The sequence below is a fragment of the Rhinolophus ferrumequinum genome, chromosome 16 (genome assembly GCF_004115265.2).
Source record: "Rhinolophus ferrumequinum isolate MPI-CBG mRhiFer1 chromosome 16, mRhiFer1_v1.p, whole genome shotgun sequence".
NCBI classification, from domain to species: Eukaryota; Metazoa; Chordata; class Mammalia; order Chiroptera; family Rhinolophidae; genus Rhinolophus; species Rhinolophus ferrumequinum.
Window position 1 is genome coordinate 24,500,735 of NC_046299.1, and position 21,598 is coordinate 24,522,332.

The 21,598-nt window shown below is 42.5% G+C and overlaps 1 protein-coding gene across 4 annotated transcripts in view; it reads left to right on the forward strand.

The window, feature by feature from the left end:
• The window catches only part of DNMBP (dynamin binding protein), a 92,615-nt gene that overhangs the window by 46,990 nt on the left and 24,027 nt on the right, over positions 1-21,598 (forward strand). For 3 of the 4 annotated variants that reach the window (XM_033130569.1, XM_033130568.1, XM_033130570.1), the window contains one exon: positions 21,161-21,354. In XM_033130569.1, coding sequence (XP_032986460.1) covers positions 21,161-21,354 — 194 coding nt within the window. Of the gene's footprint in view, positions 1-7,916; positions 9,217-21,160; positions 21,355-21,598 lie in introns of those variants that run through there. The other variant, XM_033130571.1, reaches the window with a different exon arrangement.

Sequence of the window (21,598 nt, forward strand, 5' to 3'; positions counted from 1 at the left end):
TGAGGCTTTGCAGTGGGTAAGTGAAAGGACCTATCTCTTGCTGGCATGGGACCCCTCAGCCACAAGCATTCATGCCGCCACGCCTCTATCTGAGTGTGCTGCTTCCTTCCACCGTTCACGTTACCAGATGTAGCGAGACCCAAAAAACTAAGAACTCTGGGGCAGTCATTTAGTCAACATATACTACTGAGCTCCTACTATATTCCAGGCAGTGTTTTGGAGTTACAGCAGTGATCTCTGCCCTCACGAGGAGAGAGAAACGAGATGTAAAAATATGAGTATGTATTAGAAGGCAAAAAAAATCTGTGGAATTGGGGAAGACCTCACTGAAAAGTGACATTTGCATGAAGAGCTGAATGATTGTAGAGAGCCAGCCAAGCCATTTTGGGGCCTATGACTTGTTCCAGGAAGATAGAACAGCAAGTAGAAAAGTGTGCCTGTTGTTTGAGGACTAGCAAGGAAGCCAGTTCAGCTAGAGCAAAGGCATGGGCCTTGTAGTACACCATTTCGGGTCTGACAAGAAGCCATGGGAAGATTTTGAGCAGGGCTGTGATATGATCTGACAACTTTACACAGTCACTCTGGCTGCAGTGCTGTGAATGGACAGGAGAGAGACAAGGACAGAGGCAGAGGAACCACTTAGGGGGCTGCTGCAGTGATCCAAGCAAGGGAGGATGGCAGCTTGGTCCAGGATGGTAGAGTAGAGGTGATGGGAAGTACTCAGTTCTAGGGATGTTTTGGATTACAGCCAGTAGGGCGTGCTGGTATTGGATTAGGTATAAGGTATCAGAGAAAAAGAAGAGTCAAGGATGACCCTGAGGATCAACTGCAAGGATCAGAGCTGCCAGTAATTTCTCCATTGATAGTGAAGACTGCAGGAGAGATGCTGGGTGGTGGGGCAGGTGGGGAAGGGCAGAGGTTAACAGCTCATTTTTGGTTATGTTGAGTTGCCCCTAAGACATCCAGGTGGAGGTTCTGATTAGACAGTTTGATATACAGGCCAGAGTTCAGGGAAGAGGTTAGGGCTGGAGACATAAATCTGGGACCAATAAATTTGGACAGCACTTAGACATTAGTCAAAGCCATGACATTTAGTGAGATTACTTTAAAAAAAAAAAAAAAAAAAGGTATAGCGAATAAGAGAAGAGGTCCAGGGACTGAGCCTCACCGTGTACTGTCTGGAAGACAGGAACTGAAAGAGTAGGGCAGTGGCAGTAATTATAACTAAGTGAGCACTTATTATTTATTGCCAGTGTGCTAGGTACGTTTATACACTTTTCCTAATCCCCCAAATTGCCCACATTTGACAGATGAGAAAACTGAGGTATGTCCCAAGTCTCACAGTAAGTGTTTCAGAAGCAGGTCTCTTTCACTGCAGGGACTTACATACTTCTTCACTGTGCCACACTGTCATGTTAGCGTGTTTTGACTTAAAGAGGGACTGCTCAATCTCTGAGACTGCGTGCTAGGAAGCAAAACTTGAAAAAAATCAGATAGATCTACACGTGCTCAAGGAAGAGGGATCTCAACTGCTCCTTGCCAACTTACTTCCAAAATAACTTAGGCCACTCATATTTCTTAGTACTCTCATCCATTGAAGCTATTTGTGAGATTACAAATATCCATGGATTTAAGAGCGTGTATGTATGCATTGTATGTTTCTGTTAGGTTGGTGCCAAAGTAATTGCGGTTTTTGCAATTATTTTTAACCTTTTAAAACGCAATTACTTCTACACCAACCTAATAAACTATTTCATCCTTCTTCACAGATGTACTTTTGATTGCTAGGTTATCATGAAGTTATTCAATTTTCCAAAATGTTTCCCCATTCTGCTAGTAACATCCCCAAGCTGCTGAGTTTCAACTTTTCTACTTGAACCCTCACTTAACTCATATTTATAACCCTTTTAATTCATCCTAAGGTTTAAACTCTAAAACATCCTAAATGCTTCTCACAGCCCTGTTCCATTTAGAACATTTATATCCTTGAGAGTATATGTTTCTCCCCAAATACCTCTTATTTTCCTATATTCTAGTCTGTTTCCTTTACAATGCTCTCAGATTCTTTGTTTCTGCCTTCCCTTCTCCCTGTCACTCGTCTCTTTTCCTTAGTGCTTAGTCTCTTCCTCTACTGGGGCCCTCACCTTTAGATCTTAGGTATCTTTCTTCTTCCTTATTTCCAGACCCTCTTCCCACACAAGCAGACCCTGTAGCAGCATTAACATCTATGAGTAAGTTTAGCCTTAAGGATGGGTCATCTTTTCAATTCCTAATTTGCCCTTAGGCTGAGAGGCAGCTGTACTGAATAGGGGTGGAATCATGAGTGATAACACTATTTCCTGAATGCCTACTATGTGCTAGGTAATTGGGTATTGGGAGAAGCCCTGAGCCATGCCAGTGTTTAGGAGGATGGAAGAGGAGGGAGATGAGCTAGCAAAGGATAGGGAGTAGCCCGTCAAGTGGAAGAAGCTTCAAGAAAGAAGGTGGTGTCAAAAAGCAACTAACAGGCCAAGTAAGTGAAAGTCTCAGAACTGACCATTGGATTCAGTGATCCTGTCAGGAGCGTTTTCAGTAAAGTGATGATGAAGGGACAAACGCTTTATTGGCGTCCCTCCACTTTAATAGGAGGAAAGGCAGAGTGTGCAGGTACAGATGCAGGTAGGGTGGCAGATTTGATAGTGAAAAGATGAAGAAACAAGCTCAGAGAGCTTAAGTAACTTCCCCGAGATTATACAGCTAGTAAGTGGCAAAGTCAGGATTCCAGCCAGGGCTAACAGAGCAGGTGCTGTTGACCTCTAAGCTGCACTGCCCTCTGCCTAGCATCTAATGTGCCAGATAAGTGCTGTGAGCATCAGCTCATCAAACTCCTTACTGTGCACCCCCTGTACAGAGCTATGCGAGAGACTGGAAGATAAGTTAGACATGGTCCTTGCCCTCAGGAGCTTTCAGTATAATAAAAGGAAAAAGCAAGTAAAGTGCACTCGTGTGCCACATAACATTTTGGTCAGTGACAGACCACATAAATGATGGTGACCTCGTAAGATTATCATGGAGCTGAAAAGTTCTTACTGCCTAGTGACCGTCATAGCCACGGTAACTTCATAACACCAAGCATTACTGTTTTGTGCTGGTCTCAGTCTGTCAGTATTAATACTGTTGACTCAGAAATGCCTGGGGGCACTCACCTGGGCCCTAGTGAGCTTCCCAAGACAGGTCCGCTTCCGAAACCAATGTCATGACTCGTCAGACCCTTGTCGTTCTTATTATGATTGCAAGATGCCCTTCAGCAATAACCCTTAGAAACATGGAAGAAAAAAAGTTTCTTACAGGCCCTAGAAGGTACAACGCACACCAGTGGGGACGTGGAGAGGTCGAGGGTAGAGAGAGCGTGTGGGCGTGGGATTTGCAGACTCACTCTTTATTAGTGAATTTAAAACCAGAGTGGGAATTTGAAGTGCAGGAAGAGAAAAAAACACAAGTGGTCCAAACGGTCAGTTATCAAATCAACCTAGATCTCTAAAACAGAGGCGCCTCCGTGGGGGAGGTGGCCCGGCTCTTTATCTAGTCCTGTGGCTGGCCTTCTGTTTATTGGAGACAGACTTCCTTGAAGGATGCCTCTTTGAAGTGGATGCCTCACCAATCAAAGCTTAAGTCAGGTACTTGCGTTACAAAAAGAATGGCCCACTGTCAGGGCTTCCACGACAATTACTCACGTGTTTGTGGTGATGATGGTGTAAACAAACCCGCTGGGCTGCCAGTCGGCTACCAGTACCGCACATACAATTACCTTAGTGTGCTATAGCACCTAGGTATGTGTGAGTGCACTCTGTGCTGTTCGCACAAGGACGAAATCGCCTAATGATGCATTTCTCAGAACTTGTCCGTCATTCAGCGGCGCATGACTGTAGAGTAACATAGGTAAGATGAAAGATAGTGGCACAATGCTCTGGAAAATAGCAAGAATTCTGGGAATCAGTGTCCTTGGGGCAGAGTCTTAGGAAGTGAGGAGGATTGATCTTCAGACTGGAGGAAGGACGAGCATGTGAAGGTGGGTGGAGAAACTTCTACCCTCAAGGTTCTCGGCTGGTCTAACAATCAAATAGACATGAGGCAGATTAGCAAGAAGAAATAACCAAATTGAATACATAACATATGTATGGGAACCCCACACACATGAGAGTCAAAGACAAAAGGGAACATGTATGGAAGACGTCCTGAGCTAGGGAAGAGGTAAGGGTGGGGGCTTCAAAGGATAAGAGCAGATGTTTAGTAAATAGAAGTTTGTCCTGTTCTACTGACGAGGTTATCAGGTTATCGCTGGTAATCTCCCAGTATAGGCAAGTCTCTGAATTCAAGTTCTTCCAGGTAGTTAAGGGAGGAGCAGAAGTTTCTCCTGAGCCCTCAGCCTAAGTTGCCTCTTGCTCAAAACAATCCGCATATCGCAGAGGCACATCTTCCAGTACCTAGCTCTGAACCCCCACAGGCAGTTACAGAGACATTAACAAAAGTTTAGGAAATTACTTGTCCTTGCTAGTTTTACTGTCTCCTCCCTTTTCTTCCTTAACCTTTCCTCCACCTTCTCCTTCTTTCCTCTCTCCATCCACAACCTGCTGCCCCATCTTCTCTTTTAACATTGTTTACAGCAGGATTTCTATCTTCTCTGGGAGTCTCAGATAATCGTTATTGCTGAACACCCACTCTCTGGTAACAAACAGCAAACATCAGGGGTGGAGTGCTGCTTTAGGACTTTTGAAAGGAGCCAGGGGAGTGTTTCTGTTGTGTCAAGTGAAAGGGAATGCTGAAGATCTATCTCCAAGGTTAAATTTCACCAGTAATACTGGGATTGAGAAAAGTAGAAGTTCTTCTCTCCTTTCTCTTAGGCCACATTTCTTTGCACACAGATTTATCATGTGAAAATCGCAGCCCATTTATAGCTTTTGATTCATTCTGGGTTATAGCAATATGGAGGTAGAGCTGAGGCAGTTTGCATCTTTATGCAAACTCTATCTTTAATGCCCTAAAGGCAGTAGGACTTAGAAAAGGAGAGGAGCCCTCATATTATAACCAGCTATTAACTCGCCACTTATCCAAAGATGATTTCTTCTAGCTTCCCGTAACTTCTTCCACTGGATCATTTTATAACTAGCATCTTTCTCACCTATAATGAATCCTCTCTCTTTCTCTCTTCTCATGGTTGATTTACTAGGTGTGTTTCTTATCACGATAACTTTATCAAAGGTATAAAGTTGCTAAAGGAAACTTTGTTTTCCATAACAACTAGGGAAAGATTCATCCTTCATTGTAATCTTACTTAGAAATAAGTAAGAAAGACCATAGAATTTCAGATTCAAAATAGCAGCAAAACCATCAGCTTCCTTATTTCACACAGAAGAAAACTGACAGCCAGAGAAGTCAGACATAGCTACAAACTGTTTATTACCGTGTTTCTCCAAAAATAAGACAATCAGCTCTAATGCGTCTTTTGGAGTAAAAATTAACATAAGAGCCGGTCTTATTTTGCTATAGGACCGGGTATAATATAATATAATATAATATAATATAATATAATATAATATAATATAATATAATACAATACCGGGTCTTATATTAATTTTTGTTCCAAAAGACGCATTGGAGCTGATTGTCCGGCTAGGTCTTATTTTTGGGGAAACGGGGTAGCAGAAATTGAACTTCTAGGGGCTCCATGTCCTCCTCGCTCATCGCATGTGCTCTCTATTGTACTGTCTCTCTGTATAACTAATAATGAAAGCTGTCCTACCAAATGATGTTGCCATCCTATTGGTTTGGTGAACCAAATCAGTCTTTATTGGGTTTAGACAATAGGTTTTAGATTACTGAGTCAATAAGTACTGCATAATCTTTCTGTTACTTTGCTGGTCTAGGTGCTTTTTGTGGTTGGGTGGTAAGGAACAAAGATGGACAGGATGTGGCAAATTTGACTGAGTAATGAGCCCCCTCTGAATTAGACCATGATAGAATTTGTTTACTTGTTTTGAGGGAAAACTAAGGTTTTACTATATTTTGAGATAATCCTCTTAATCTAGTGCCGTGAAATCAAACAGATCTGGCTTCAAATTGTGGCCCTACCTTGTACTAGCTTTTGTGATTCTGGGCAGGTTATTCAAACTCTCAGAGATTCCTTCTTTACCTGTGGTAATAAATGGATAATACAAGACTCTCCTTGCAGGGTAGTGAAGATCAAGAAAATTTATATCTGCTTCCTAGACCTAGTCCTGAACATAGCACATAATATACATTGACAGCATGGAAGCTGTCGCGACTACTGCTGTTGGTTTGGAAGGTGTAAGGGAACAGAACAAATGAACAACAAAAAAATCTTTGAATGAAAAAAGCACAAGATTTGATCATCTAGAGGCTCACTCAGTAACTATCAGTAGAGATTCTAAAAGGTGTGCATAATAGCACAGTAGGTATTTGACAAAAGGAAAAGGAAGTGTGAGCAACATGAACCAGGGGTTTTTAAAACTGAAGGAATCAGGACGTCATCAAAGCTAACTGTTTCATTTTACAGATGGGTCAGTTGCGTCCCGGAGAGAAGGAGTTGTTAGGTCACCCAGGAGTAAACATCTAATTATTGACAAAGCATATAACCCTGGTCTCCTTAGGGTTCTTTATATTATTTTACAAATAGGGATTAAATGAAAGTTCAAGGAATCATTCCTGGACATCTGATAGGTGACCAGATAGCTAAGAATAATCCTAGTAAAGACTGTCTCTTAGCATATTGTTCTTCTGCTCAGAAACCTTCAATGATACTTCATTATCCATTGAATGAAATAAATGGCATTCAGGTCCCTTGGGATCTGCCCCAACCTACCCCTCCAGCCTTATCTCCTATTACTTTTCCCACATATTAATTATATCCTTCAAACTGTGCCCCACCATTTCCATGAACCCTCCTGTTGCCCACTGGGGAATTTGCTTTGTTGCCTTTGCTGGTGGTGTTTGTTGTAGCACTTAACCACACTTGATCTTACTCCTGAGTGTTGCTTCTGCGTTGTGAGAGGCAAGGACTACCTTGGTCATTTTTTTCTCTTCTGCAGTGCCTCATGCATGATAGGTATCTATCTAATGTTTGTTGAATTCCAGTAGGTATTTTTATTCCCACCTTTCTGGCTTCTAGCCTCATTCTCCATCCAGTTTCTAAATACTCGTATGCTATATGCATTAGATGGAAAAGAGATTTAAGAAATGGTTTTGATGCTTCAAGGAAAGTGCAAGCATACACAACTGGATTCTTCTGGTGAAGAGTTTTACACTATAAAATTACCCGCACACCAGATCAGAGTAATAGGAAGTACTTTTTCTTCCTTGAGTGGGACGTCCAGAATGTCTGCAGGCAGGAGCTCGAACAGCTTGTGATTTGAGTGTACACTAATGGTAACTCGAATCCCCTAAAAGCAGGGCTCTCAGAGGAGGAAGGGTTCTGCCTCTAACTGAAGGGAAGGGAGCCCCAAAGAGTTTCAGATGTCTGAGGATTAGAAAGCTGAACTGGGAGAATGGGGAATGGAGGTCCAGTTTGAGCTGCACATGAAAGCACCTATTTGTACCCCTGTTTGATTACTAAAGGATTAAAGAGGCAGATGAGACTGATACATGACCTTACCTCAGGCTTTTAAAGGGGGCTGTTTCTCTTTCCCACTGCTTTCTCTGCAAAACCTTTAGAGCAGCAGAATACTTCTACCTTCAGCTCTTAAAGCAGCCAAGCCAGTTTGACCAGCATGAGGGAAACACCAAACCAGACTGCCAACTCCAATCACATGAACTCTGGTTACTAATTATCTTCTGGCCTCTGTGGGGAAAGATATAGCTGCTCACTGATTGGATCCTGAGGTTGAAATAGCTCCACATGTCTCTGTGCTCCAACCAGAGCAGCAAGAAGAGTGACTCAAGTGCTTTGGGAGACATTTTAAGCAGGACAGCTACAGCCTTAGGCTAAACCGTACCTGTCCGAACTCCAGCCCAACCCAGGCCCATGGAAGACAGAAATAAAACTTGTATCTTCAAGCACCCTGAATATGTGTGAAACCCACGAGATTAGAAAAGGAAGAGAAGCAGAGAAGAAAGGGCACTGGGGCTCCAGCTGGGAGTACGAAGATTGCAGGCGTTTACAGAAAAGGGACTCTATGGTGCTGGATGGACTTCACAAAGAAGATGATTTGGATTCCATGTACCGGACCCCAAGGCAGAATCGGCCCTACAGAAAAAGGCATTGTGGATACTGGGATTTTGAGCAGAGTGAACCAAGGTCTACGGACTATGGGGAAGCCGAGGAAAGTGAAGAAGACTGTATGTACCGCAGAAGTGAAACTCAAGTCCGGGGTGGCTGTAGGAATTCAGCAAATGTAAATTATGGGAACCCGAGCCCTGGGACGAAAGCTAATTGGCTCACAGGAAGCCCAGAGGAAAGCTGGAAAGCTGGGGGACATAGGGAGACGAATGGATACATAGATCGTAAGAATCTGAATTATAATCTTGAGGACTCCAAAGATACTGAACAATGGATGGGCTACAGGGGTTTGGATGATTCTTTGGGGAATTTTGGTCAACCTCAAAACTGGCATATGGACCACAGGAATTTTAATTATAATCTTGAAGCTTATAAAGAAACTAATACTTATTATAGAGACCTGAACAATTTATATCATGTTCCTGGGAATTATACTAATGGTCAATCTGTGGATTTTAATGGTGTCAATGAAGGTAAGGAATTTCTCAAATACTATAAAGGAGACAGGACTGTTTATCAAAATGATAAAATCTACCCCAAAGCAAAGACTCATGCCATGGATCAAAGCGATTCTGAGACACAAAATAAAGTCTGTGATACTTTATTTGCAAACTGTGAGTATAAACTTCAGAATTACAGAGAAACAGATTCTCTCCATCAGATGAAGAATTGGGCATGTAATGGCATTGACAAACCGGGAATGATGGCACTTGGGAGCAGAGGGATCACCCCGGATATGCTGTGGGATCAACAGACTCGGGGAGACCAAGGAGAACCTCATTGTGGCATTCCTCAGGGCCCCTCCTTAGTGAAGAACACCCGGCATTTAGAAGAGAGAAAATTAAGTGGCCCAGAGACTTGGAAAAGGAATAGTTGCTTCCGTCGCACAGCACCCAGCACCCTGAGACACTCAGTATTTGTGCAAAACAGGAAGAAAACCCAAGGTATGAACTCAGTTACCCTTCTTAGAAGTATAAAGCATGAAAATAGATCAAAGGGGTGGTTATACCAGGTATCAGGGACACTTGAGTGCTTAAGGAACCTGGCTCCCAGAGTCCTCATTAGTTATATTTTGAGCGGGAATAATCTTAGAGATTTCATTCCTTTGGGAGTCACTTTACAGAGCAAGAATATATGTAGTGCTCTTACATATGTAAGTAACATGGCTTTCAAAATCAGTGTTCTCACAGGAACTTTCTTTTACCTTCCTTGGCTGTGTCAGGCGTGTCTAAATCCCAAATCTTTCCATTCTTACTTTACAATTGTTGTCTTCTGGGGATGGCAAATTCATTAACAGGGCACCAAGTGAAAATTCACTTTTCTGGCATGTTCTTTCTCTCAATCCCTACACTTTAGAAATTAGTGGAAAAGAAGACTTGTTTTATAGATTGTTTATTCCTTGGCATTCAGAAATCTTAAGTGAATGATGAGCATGAAAACTCTTGTGGAATTCAGAACATTGTTTACATTCCTTATGGTGCTTTGTATAGGTTAGGTATTCAAATTACTTCATCTCACAAAGCCTTAACTGTCTATCTAATGGGAACATTAAGAGTCTTGTATTATGTAGAGGTTATTTCTTCCTTGCCAGTTTGTCTTCTTCCAGTTCTCTGAAATGAACTGTTTATTTTATTTACTTACGATTTTTGCTGTTGGATTTGTCATTACTGGACTCCCTGTTAAACCTTTCCTTTATTACATATGTTGTCCTCAAGCCAAGCAGTCCTTCTGGTTCTGGCCAATTTGGGGGTGTCCAAATTATGACCAGAGGATGAGTTTTAGAGTCAGAAAATGTGAACAGTCTGGGAAATCCATCCGACACCTTGCTCCTAAGTGGAAAGTTTCACTTCCAGACCTCCTGCAGAATAGTCTTACTGGTTAAGATTGGTGGTGGGGGGCCATGGCAGGCTGAAAAGGTAAGCCCCGTGTGATGCTGGAATTGCCACTGGTTTATCCCATGGTCCTCCAGCACAGGCTCGACTTAACTTGAATTTCCAGGGCTCCGTTGTGGCCAAAGCAGGCTCTCTATCTGCATTTATAAAGATAAAAATGAAACCAAATCCAGCTTTAGTTGGGAGGCCAGGTATTTAGCAGCTAGCCACTTTTTTTTCTAGGTGCATTTTTGCTCTGAAATGATAGGGATTGGATGACATCTGAATTTCTTCCAGTTAAAAAAAAAAATCTGCTTCTGTGATTCCTGATGTTGAGTTTTGTATTGTTCCTATTCCCTTCCCCCACAGCTGTTCCTCAGATGAACTTTGTTTCCTACCTTTACTTCCTTATTGTGTTAAGCCTCCTAACTGTAATCAAAGTGAGTTTATTCTGTTTGACTTACCAGGAGTCAAACCCTTCTCCCTGGAGTGTGGCAATATGCCCTATGAGCTCTGAAACCAGCTCAGTTCTACCGTACATCATTTCCGTTTTTACAGCTCTCTCTCTTTATAGTTGAGGACCTACTTTTGGTAGTTCGTTCCTATTTAGCTCAGTTGACACCCGTTTTTATGCCTCCAGCATCCTCCTTACCCTATCTGGAATCTTGTTCTTTACCAGAAATCTCTGTGCTCTCTAACATTCTTTGCTAGTTGTCTTACAGCACATGCGCCTCTGCCCTTTCTGGACATTACGCAGTCACAACATGTAATTACAGAGAGGAAACAAGTGTTAGAGTCGGTCGTCTGCTTGGAGTTCAGAATCTCAGCTCCATCATTTGCTGATAGTGTAACTTTAGAATTATTGAACCTCTCTGAGCTTCGGATTCCTTATTTGTAGAATGAAGAAATAATACCTGTCTCATGGTGAGATAATGTGAATAAAACAATCACATGTCTGGAACATAGTAGGTACTCACAAATTATGATTTCTTTGTCTTTTATGACCCACCTTCCTTCCCACTTACAAGTTGCAGTTGTCCCACCAGACGGTCACTGCATGTCCCCCATCTCCCAGGATCCCCCCCCTCCCCGCCAGTTAGACATCTGGTCCTCTGACTCTGTTTGTAGATGTAATTATCTAAGTGGAACGCCCCACCCTCCCCCCACTCCATCGGAGAAACAAAGAGCTGTTTAATGACTGCCCAGCCCACCTCCAAGCTAGAAAGAAACTAAGTCTGTTCTACCGGGATTTGCCCTTCCCTCACCTGTCTTATCAGTTCATTCTCCTGTGGAGGCGTCCATCTTAGATGTTGTGAGGGCAGGTCTGTTAGGGTTTCGCCTTTAGTCCTACGGTGTGACCCCTAACCCAGGGCTGTGGTCCTTCCTCAAGGTGCGGCTCTTCTGAGGTCTCAGTGGAGAGTTGAAAGTGTTTATTGAGCCTCCTAAGCTGGAGGGACTTCAATTTCAAACTGTCTCCCCCACCCGCCCCCAACAGTGTGAATGTCTGCCTGGCCCTCTGGCTTCCAGCTGTTACTAGTTTCTGCTGAGTTCCCCGGAGTCTCATCCTCCCACAGGCACAGTTCAAGGGTTTAAGGGGAATTTCTACACAGATTTGAGGCTGTTCTTTCTGTGGCTTCCTCTTTTCCAGCATGTCTCTCAGTATCGAGCTGCTTCAGAGCCCCAGACTTGAACCTTTGACTTCTCAGCCCAATAAGATTGCCAGTTGTTTTGCTTTATTTCTCCTAATGCTAAAAGACTGGGGCTTCTCTGGGGGGAGGAGGGAAATCAGATAAATATGGATCTTACCTAGTTGGCTTCCCTTGTTTCCAGTCTCCTCCACATAGTTATGCCTTTATATAGTTATTTCAAAAAATATCTTGTCCAGAGTTGCTAATAGAGGTTAGTACAGTATAAGCTGCTCCTCTCCTATTACTAGACCAAAAGTCGGCACTCAGGTTTTACTCTTGCTAATAACATAAACAGTTGTGATGAAAAGGGAACCTACTGCTTCAAATTCCATGTTAACTGGGTTAATTTAAGTGATACGGGGTATCTAAATGAAGAACTCGGACAGAGAAATATGAAACTAGCATTCAGGTGAGAGTTATAGGTAACGGTTCAGGGTTACCTCACAGAATCCTGTTATTACTCGAAGGGCCTCACTTATCAACAAGTTCCACTGTTGTATAAATAATGGGTAACCACCCGTGGTTGGGTCTTGAAATCTATTTAGTGGGTTACAGCTAGCATTTTTGAAAAATAAAATAGAAGTGAGTAGAAAATGTCAAGCATGTCTCATGGAGTACAAGTAAGCCTGTAATTCTTGTGTGTGAGAGTGTGGATGTACACATACATACGTGTATTATATAAATGTGTGCACCGAGTCACAGTGTAAAGTGTGGGTCACAGTAAAAAATCTTTGCAAAACTCTTAGATCCAACCCACTCATTGTATAAATGAAGAGGCAGAGTTCAGAGAAATTGAGATGTGTGTCCACTGTAACCGGTCAATTCTTAGATCAGAAATAGAATCTGGGTCTCTTGAGGCCCACCCCAGTGCTTTTCCTACGTCCCACAGCTGAAGCCAGAAGCACAGCTATGGGTTCATTCCGCGTAAATGAACTTAGAAGAGCAGGTGAGTGTTGTGTTAGGGGAGCCCGAGGAGGGCTGCAAATGGAGGGGGTTTCAGCTGTGTTAGAAGCAGCAGAGGTATCAGAGAGGATGTGGATTGAGGAGAGACCTTTGCATGTGGTGGGTGGGGTGAGGAATAGGGCCAGCAGAGGCACCAAGTATGTCACAGGGAGATTAGGAGGGCAGCGGTGATGAGAATGTGAAAGCAATTCCTTAAAAGTTTGGACAGTCATTGCACTGGAGCAGCAGAACCCAGGAAAGTCTTCAGTTTTGTTTTTCTCCCGAGATAAGAAAAACCCAAGATAAGAAAACCTGAATAGCTTTGAAGACTCTTTTGCCAGCGTTACACAGGTAGTTCAGAGTTTTTAGGACTTTCCATTGCAAGTATGGGAACATGATATCTCTGTAGCTGCAGTGTGTATTCAAACTACTGGAATAAAATATCTGCCAGTCATTCCAAGAGGTTAGCTTTTTATCCTGGTTAATTTCATGTGCTGATTATAAGCTGTGGGTCTAGCAGACACCATGAGGTCTCTGCCACTCTAGAGACCAGGGCCATACTCATAGGCATTAACTAGGCAGTGACAAATGGCCAGCAAAAAAAAAACACGTGGAATTTCATCATCATTATTATTATTATTACTCGTAGTTGTACCAACTTAATTTATATGCTTCACAGTTTTCAGAGCACTTTTTGCAGCTCTTACCTAAGTTTTCTGTTACAATAACATGAGCCATTCATGTATTTTTATCTAACAAATTCATTGAGTACCAAACACTGTTATGTTCTAGTTAGACAAAGGTTACCTTAAGACCCTGAGGAGGGATGAGGCCATATTTCCAATACAAGTGGACTGGAACCAGGTATCCTATAGACTAGCTGTTCACTTTCTCTGTATCTGTTTTTCATGGGCCACCTGTCTGTTGATATTTTTGCTTTTCTCTGAATTTCTGCTTTGGTCTCCTCTTACTACAGACCAATATTTTCCATTTACCCACAGTTTCTACTCCCTTTTCACTTTAGATTACACATAAGCATAGATGTCCCAATACTACCTTGGGGAATTCTCACAGCTTCTGTTTTTCTTCCTATCTGATCTGACTGATAGTTCTTCATTCAGATTCCCCGGAGAGTGAGTATAATTGACTCAGCTTGAATTTTTTGGTTAGGCCTTGTCATTGAATTAACTGTTTGTTGATTAGGTACACATCCGTGGTCCAGTGGCAGTGGCACAGTCTGGGGTGGGGGTCATCTGGCTTAAATCACAGCTACAGGGACTACTGATGGTGCCGACATGGTGGGCTCTGGCGTGGGCAGGCATTCGGAGGCTTGGCCGGCCCAGACCAGCTTTGGCATTTGGAAGTGGGTGAAGGTAACTTTTGGTTGTCACAATGGCAGAGTGCAATGTTTAGGACCGTCACATACAATGAAGAATTGCCCTGCCTCAATGCCAGTTGTGTCCCCATTGAGATGCTGGAGAAGTTGAGTAAGACTTGTGTGTGGCCTTCAGGAACTCATATTTTCAAACAGAAAATGGCATTTAAGCAAATAATTAAAATACCATTTTGCAAGTGCTTTAAGGGGATCCCTTTCCCCACCTTGGCCCTACTACCTGTGTAACCCTGTGTAAATTACTTAATCTCTCTATGCTGCAGTTTCCTCACAGTAAAACCAAATAATGTACCTATGATAGTTTTATGAGAATTAAGTTAATTTATAGATATGTAAGTACTTAGACTAGTGTAATAGAGTCTGGCACATAGTAAATGCTAAATAAACATGAGCTGCTGTCATTGTATCATCATCACCTTCAGTCATCAGCATTAGATCGGCACATAGATCCCACATCCCCTCTGAATTAAGTTGAGCATGTATTTATTAACTAGTATTTGTACTTAGCACTGTATCAAGCACGGGGTATCCTGAGAAGGATGCCAGCTCCCCCCAGCGCGTGTGCATACACACACACACACACACACACACACACACAGTTTACAAATTACGTTTGAAGAGACAAACGTAAACTGTCTATGTTATATATATTGTGTACTTTATTAATTAATAATTCTTTATTAATTAATAAAGTACACAATATATATAACATAGACAGTAAATGCTGTGGACAATCAGAAGAGGGAAAGCTCAGTTTTTACCTGAGTTATTGGAATAAACTTTAGGAAGATGTCTGAACTTGAGCTAAAGCTTAAAGGAGTAATGGGGTTGAGCTAGGCAGAGAGGAGCAGGGAGAACATTCCTGGTTGGGGAAACTGTAGGAGTTAAGACATATAGTTGTGGTGACAAAGAGGAACTGCGTGGGGTGAAGAACAGAAGTGCTGAAATCTTAGAAACCAGCTAGGAGCCTGCGGAATGAGTCAGAGCTGGACCTGCACGCGGGAGTCGTCCTCTTAGATGGAATCCCAGAAACTGCGCGTAGCTGACTTCTCTGAGGAAAGGAATGCCTGGAGAAGGGAGATAAGGGACTAGAGCAACCGTTGGGGTATAGAGCTCACTTAAACTTAGCATGTGTGAATGGGGTCCTGGGGAAATGCAATTTATGTTGTCTTGTAATGAGGTCTTAGTCCATGTTTCAGCTAGAAAGTAAGATAGTGCTGACCCACATCCTAGGTTTTAGCAGATATTACCATCAAAATATTGGATCACACTTGGAAATGATCCTTCTTTTGAGAGATTGGGTTTACCCTTTTAAAGAAATATATCCAAAGCACTCAGTGCTTAAAGATCATTCTATTTTGAATTATTCTTTTGTTTCATGAATTTATGTCTTGCCTTTCAACTAGATCCGTTAAGTCAAATGGAAATAACTTGAAAGACCCTCTAGTTTAACGCCACTCGATTTGCTGTTCTTGAACCCCAGCCGTGAACATGACTTGCCTGGGACTGAAAAAGCTTGGAGTACATTTCCGGGTTCTACTGTGTTTCCCTGAAAATAAGACCTAACCGGAAAATAAGCCCTAGCATGATTTTTCAGGATGACATCCACTGAACATAAGCCCTATTGCGTCTTTTGGAGCAAACCTTAATATCAGACCTGGTCTTGTATTTGGGGAAACACTGTATACTCTGCTCCATCTCTTAGCATTCTGCTTGGTAGTTCTCCCTTCAATATTCATACATTTTTGTAATTAAAACTTTGAGTAGGATTATAATTCACATCAAACTGTTTGGGGGGTGCAGTTACAAAAGGTACATAAAATGTTATGGGAGCAAACGGAAGTTATAAAAGCAAACCACTTAATATAAGCTGAAGAAACTCTGGTTTTATAGACTAGGGTGGAAGAATACCCAGAGGGTCACGTGGATGAGCAAATTTCGAAGCATCTGTGTATTATATATACGGAAATATAATACAATGCCATAAATGGCCACACTCATATGGAGAAGATATTTAACTCAGAACAGGCCTTGACATGTAATGGAAAGCAGATTTGGGGTGCTGGTTTTGCATATGCATCGTTATTAGCTGTGTGGGTTCATTGCTTTGTGCCCAGTGTGTCCTTTGTAAAATGAGAGCAGTAATACCTTCCCTTGGGAGACGGGAAATGTATAAAATCGGGTGTGTATGTGTTTCGAAAATAAAGCTTTTTTTGTAAAGTTTTCAAGGCTGATTATAGTCAAATTGTTTATTAAGCAATGATAGTTTATTTCTAATGATAGTTTATTTCTAATTAATGATTTTATGAAACTATCTTTACCTTCTTGATAACTTCTGCTGTCTAAAACTGAAATAATAATCTCAGTTTTAAGCACACCAGTAACACCTTTCTGGGATTTATGTGTATTTGGTGAGTGTTCAAAAATGGTGTTCCAGTTGATCCTAGTGTTAAACCTGCTATCCTGGCAGCATAGGAAGTTGCAAACTATTGTACTTGGGGCACTTGACTCTCATTTGCTCTTCTGGATAGCGCCTGGAAACGGAAGGGGGAACTGGGAAGCTTCGAGCTAAGTTTCCGGAGGTAGAAACCCTCCCAGCAGGATTGTACTCCAGGCTAATTGCCAAAATAGGCGGGGCAGTTACTGAGCAAAAGCCACAGAGAAAGTTTTTTCAGTTGCTGTTGAGATTTAGGACCTGAAGTTTTATGATCCTGGAAGAGCTGTCTGTGTGCCCTGTGGACAAGCCAGGGACCATAGAGCTGCAAGCTCTCTACCTTAAGCAAACTTTCTCCAAATAGAGGTCCTGTAGGTGCTAAGGGAAAGCTGTGGTGGGGGCTGGGTGGGCTGGCTGGAGCGATGTGGTAACACGGAAAACCAGGATTCATGATTCCTCCAGCTGGGCCTGGGGTGAAGATGCGCAGATTTATAGATCGCTTCCTCTCCGCATTTTCTCCACTGATTGCTAAGCAGGCAGTTCTGTTTTGCTTTTCTTATAAGACTAGCAAATTGTCATTTCAACAGCACTTTATTACTCATTTTCTTCAGCAGTTTAAAGGGATGAGGTCAGGAAAGAAACCTCAGATTATTAAAAAGTGAAGAAAGAATTTGAAATGGATTAACAGGGTAATTGAGAGTTGACTGTATTAGAATATTCTCATTTATAGCAAATGTTTGTTTTTTAATTTTAGTATTCTGTCATATTATTACATGTTTACTATAGAAAAACTACATTCTCTCATAAACTATTTTGTAATCTGCTTTTTTCATTTAAAAACACACAATGTTCCATATTAACAAATATAGCTCTGTATCTCAATGGTTATAGTAGTATTCTATTCCACAGATAATGCTATAATTTATTTAACCAGGCCCCTTTGGGGAGAAATTTTGGCTGTTTCTATTTAGGTCATTTCTAAAAATTTTTTATACATTGAAGAACATCCTTATATGTATATCTTTGTGCACTTGTACAATTATTTATGTAGAATAAACTCCTAAAAGTGGACTCCTGGGTTAAAACCCTTACCTTTTATATTTTAAGAAGTAGAGAAGGCATTAAAGGTTTCTGTACCTTTGGGTGCCAGGTTTCTCAGGGTTACCAAGAAGGAGCTGAGGTTTCATGAAGGGGGCTCTCCCCTCCCCTGAGAAAGCTGATCAGTGTGTGAGTCAGAAAGATCCATCAGAGGACATGATAATACAGGCCTTTCCCTTCATTTCACATAATTTCTGCCATAATTTACCTGAAATACCATTAAACATTTACTGTGTGTGGCACTTACAGAGATTTGATTCCAAGAGGTTATTTACATTATACTGAATAGGGTTTTATAGCTATGCTCATATGAACACACACATATAGGCTTAAATACATAGTTGTTCACAGTCTTGATGGCGGGCGAAGTCTGGCTCTCTAGAGGTGAAGTTGTGCTTCAGAATTGCACTGTTTTATCATTAGCTACCAGCTGGCTGCCAAAACCCACAAGTCGAATTCCAGATCGTGACCCCTAGGATTTGCCTAGAGGTAGAATAGCTGTCGGTCAAGAGCATAGCGTGGGCTCAAATCTCAGCCTTCCACTTACTGGTCCAGTTACTTAATTTCTCTTCCTTCCTCATCCGTAAAATGGGGACAATAGGAGGATTGTTGTGGGGATTAAACAAGGTAATGTGTGTAAAGTGCCAAAATGGGCGGGACACTGCTTGGCACACATGGTTAAGTGCCATGTGAATATTGGTTAAAACAAATTTAAAGCTAAAAGGATGGAGGGGAGCAACAACAGGCTCGCCATCCAGTAAAGCCTCACAATTGAATGGTGCGATTTTAGAAGCAGTGGGAAGGGCTCTTCAACAAAAGTTGTCTTCTCTCAGATTGTTTAAAATGTCACCAATAGAGATGTATCCTAGCATGACAGTTAGTTTTAAATTACTGGAAACACATTAATAGATACTTGTGAGATTAAAAAAGCACTGATTCAGCTCAAGTCCCCATTGATCCTTCAACCCCAAATCCCAGTTTCCTCCGAGACAAACTCTGATGAGTCCGGTGTGTGTGTTCTCCTTCCAGACCTTTTTCTGTGCACTTATATGTTATATATATGTCAGGAAAAATGTAAGGGTTTTTTTTTGCAGGTTTTCTCTTTTCTTTCATTTCCCTTTTCTGTCTTTTTACAAAAGATGACATATTGTTCTGCAACTTTCTTTTCCTCAATTTCTTGTAAAATCTGAGGTCTTGTGGGCTATGAGCAGTCCCTGTGAATTACTCTGTGCGGTTCCTGTTGTCCTGGGACCAGCCATCTGACATTTGCATTCTGATGGCTTTAGGGTAAGGTACCTAAGGTACAGGTCGGTTCCCTTGGCAAAGCCCAGGGCCTAGTGAGGGGCTACGCCTGGCCTGGGAGAGGGACGGCAGAGAGAGGGTCCTAGTACAGACAACTGCCTCCTTTCCAGCTTTGCCTCTTATTATAAGAGATGGATGGGCCTTCAGAATTCTTCCCTAAAAAAGAGTATCCCCCCAAAATAATGCTTAGCAGGGGTAGGAAAAGTAAGAGCTGATACTTTTGGATTAACAATTCCTGAAGTGGAACTGTGACTGTGTAGGACGAGGAAAGGAGCGCTAACGGGAAAGGTGTTAAGCCTGAGCAAAGCAAGGCCCCTCTTCTGCATTTCAGTCCAGTAAGTGAAAGATTCCAGCTCCATCCTTTAGAACTGGCCCTGCTGTGATAGCCTGGGGGACTCTAGGCGATTCATATGTAAATATGGGAAAGCCTGGGGGAATTTTAGGGGCTCTGGAGCATTCCTGAGCTCTGGGAAGATTGGACTCTGCCAGTTTACACTTCGACCCACACTTAGGCATGCGCCAGACTTTTGGCTCTCCAAGTACCTCCCAGGGCTGCTGCAGCTTGCACAGAAGCAGTGTCAGCCTCCTTCTCACTCCAGTGCAGTTTGGGACCAAACCTGGAATTCGAAGATTTTCCCCACCAAAGACAGCCACCTTTCAGAGGCAAGGGGAGAAAGTGAGTGGCTTTTCTCTTTAGCTCTAACGTGTGGTTATGAGAGCTGGGGCAAGCTGCTCGCTGACCAGATGCCTTAGCACGGAGGGAAGAGCCTGGTGATAAAGTACTGACCTGAGAGGGTGAGGGTATCTTGCAAAGGGGTAGAGGTGGGACTGGGCAGTGGGGGTGGGTAGAAAGGGGAACAAAAGAAGGACAAAAACCTAACCCACCACTGATTGTTTTATCACAGCAAGGAAATGTTGTGGCCCAGCTCCTGAACACCTAGAGGGCAGTCCTGGGAAGAAAGTGGGATCAGGCTGGTGCTGGGCCACAACTTCCTCGGCTCCAGATGTTCTTGTTCTTACAGAAAAGTAGAATTTTGTGGTATCTGAACAGAGTCTTTTCTCCTTGATGTATTTTTACCTTAACCTGGTGCAGACTGCATTTTCTGGCCCATCGTGGTAAAAGGACTGACTAACTTGTGTTATTACTTTCTTTACTTCCCTGAACACCTCTGTGAAGCAGGTATGATTATCTTTATGCTACAGATGATAGGAAACTGGGGCCCAGAGGTAAAAATGGACTTTCCCGGGCCCTCCCCCGCTAAGGAGTGAAGTTCAAGATTCAAAGCCTCTTGTCTCCACTGCAGCTGGCTGAGGGTCGAGGCTGCTTTCTCTCACTTGGTTGTGCCAGATAACAAAACTGTAGATCAAGCCTTTTTCTTAGAATATGTCTGGAATAATGGAAAAACAATCTTACATTTGGAGTCATTTCAAACCAGATATTTCTAGTTTGACTTTATCTTTGGTTATTAGATAATATGTGTGTGGAGCTTGAAGGTCACCTGCATATTCAGAAACACCTAGGATTTTGTTAAAATTGCAGATACACAGGTCCCACCCAGATTCCCTGAATCAGAATCTCCGGGGTGTTGCCCGGGAAAACTGCAGTTTAGCAAAAGATCCCGTAGGGTATTTAATCATGCTAACATGTTTTTGGTTATGTTTTTCAAAGACTGATCTCACATGGATAATTCCTGCCTAATTCTTGTCTTCCCCTTATGTGGCATTATGTTCCCCGTCATTTTCTTTTTAGTGTTCTGTGTTTTTAACTTCCAGCTTGGTATTTCTGTTGCTGAGATCATGGAATAGATTTTATACCTAATTAAATGAAAGCAATTCTTAATAAGAAGAGCAGATTTTTTTCAACCTATTTGCCAAGGAAGTTGTGGATACTGACTTGTCTTCATAAAATTGGGCCAGCTACTCTTTTTTAGGACAAATTCTAAAAACGGTACCACACAGATGGGAGTTCTTTCTGCAGGGATGGCCTTCTAAGCTCTTCATCTGTTCATGATTAGAACTGACGTGTGGGATCAGATCTCCTGATTGTTGACAATTGTGAGGCCTTTGGTTCTCAAGGACTGTGTTCTTTTCAACTCCAACTGTTGAGGAGTCCTGCTTTGGCACCCAGAGTTGCTGACCGTGTTCCCTTTTCCCTTCTAGAAATGACACTCCTCTCCTCTCAGTCGTCATCACCTGTGTCCCCTTCTGGGTCTGTGTCCACTGAAAACCCAGAGCACAGGATGCTGGAGAAGAGAGCCAAGGTGGTAGAAGAACTTCATCAGACGGAACGAGACTACATTCGGGATCTGGAGATGTGTATTGAGCGGATCATGGTACCGCTGCAGCAGGCGCAGGTGGGAACTATGGGAGAAAGTTCGCTTTACCTTGAATGTGGTTCTCCAAGCCTGAGAAATCGGGATATGGGAACTTTCACCACAAAGATTTATTGGGTTTGAAGTAGAGGCAGTGGCTACTGCTGTTGCTCTTAATTCAAGGGTCCCAACATACGTGTGTCATCAACCTAAGCCTACAACAGCCTGTCACTTATCAAGTCTACTGTTAACCAGGACATTCCTGTTTCTTTGGCTCCTAGAAACA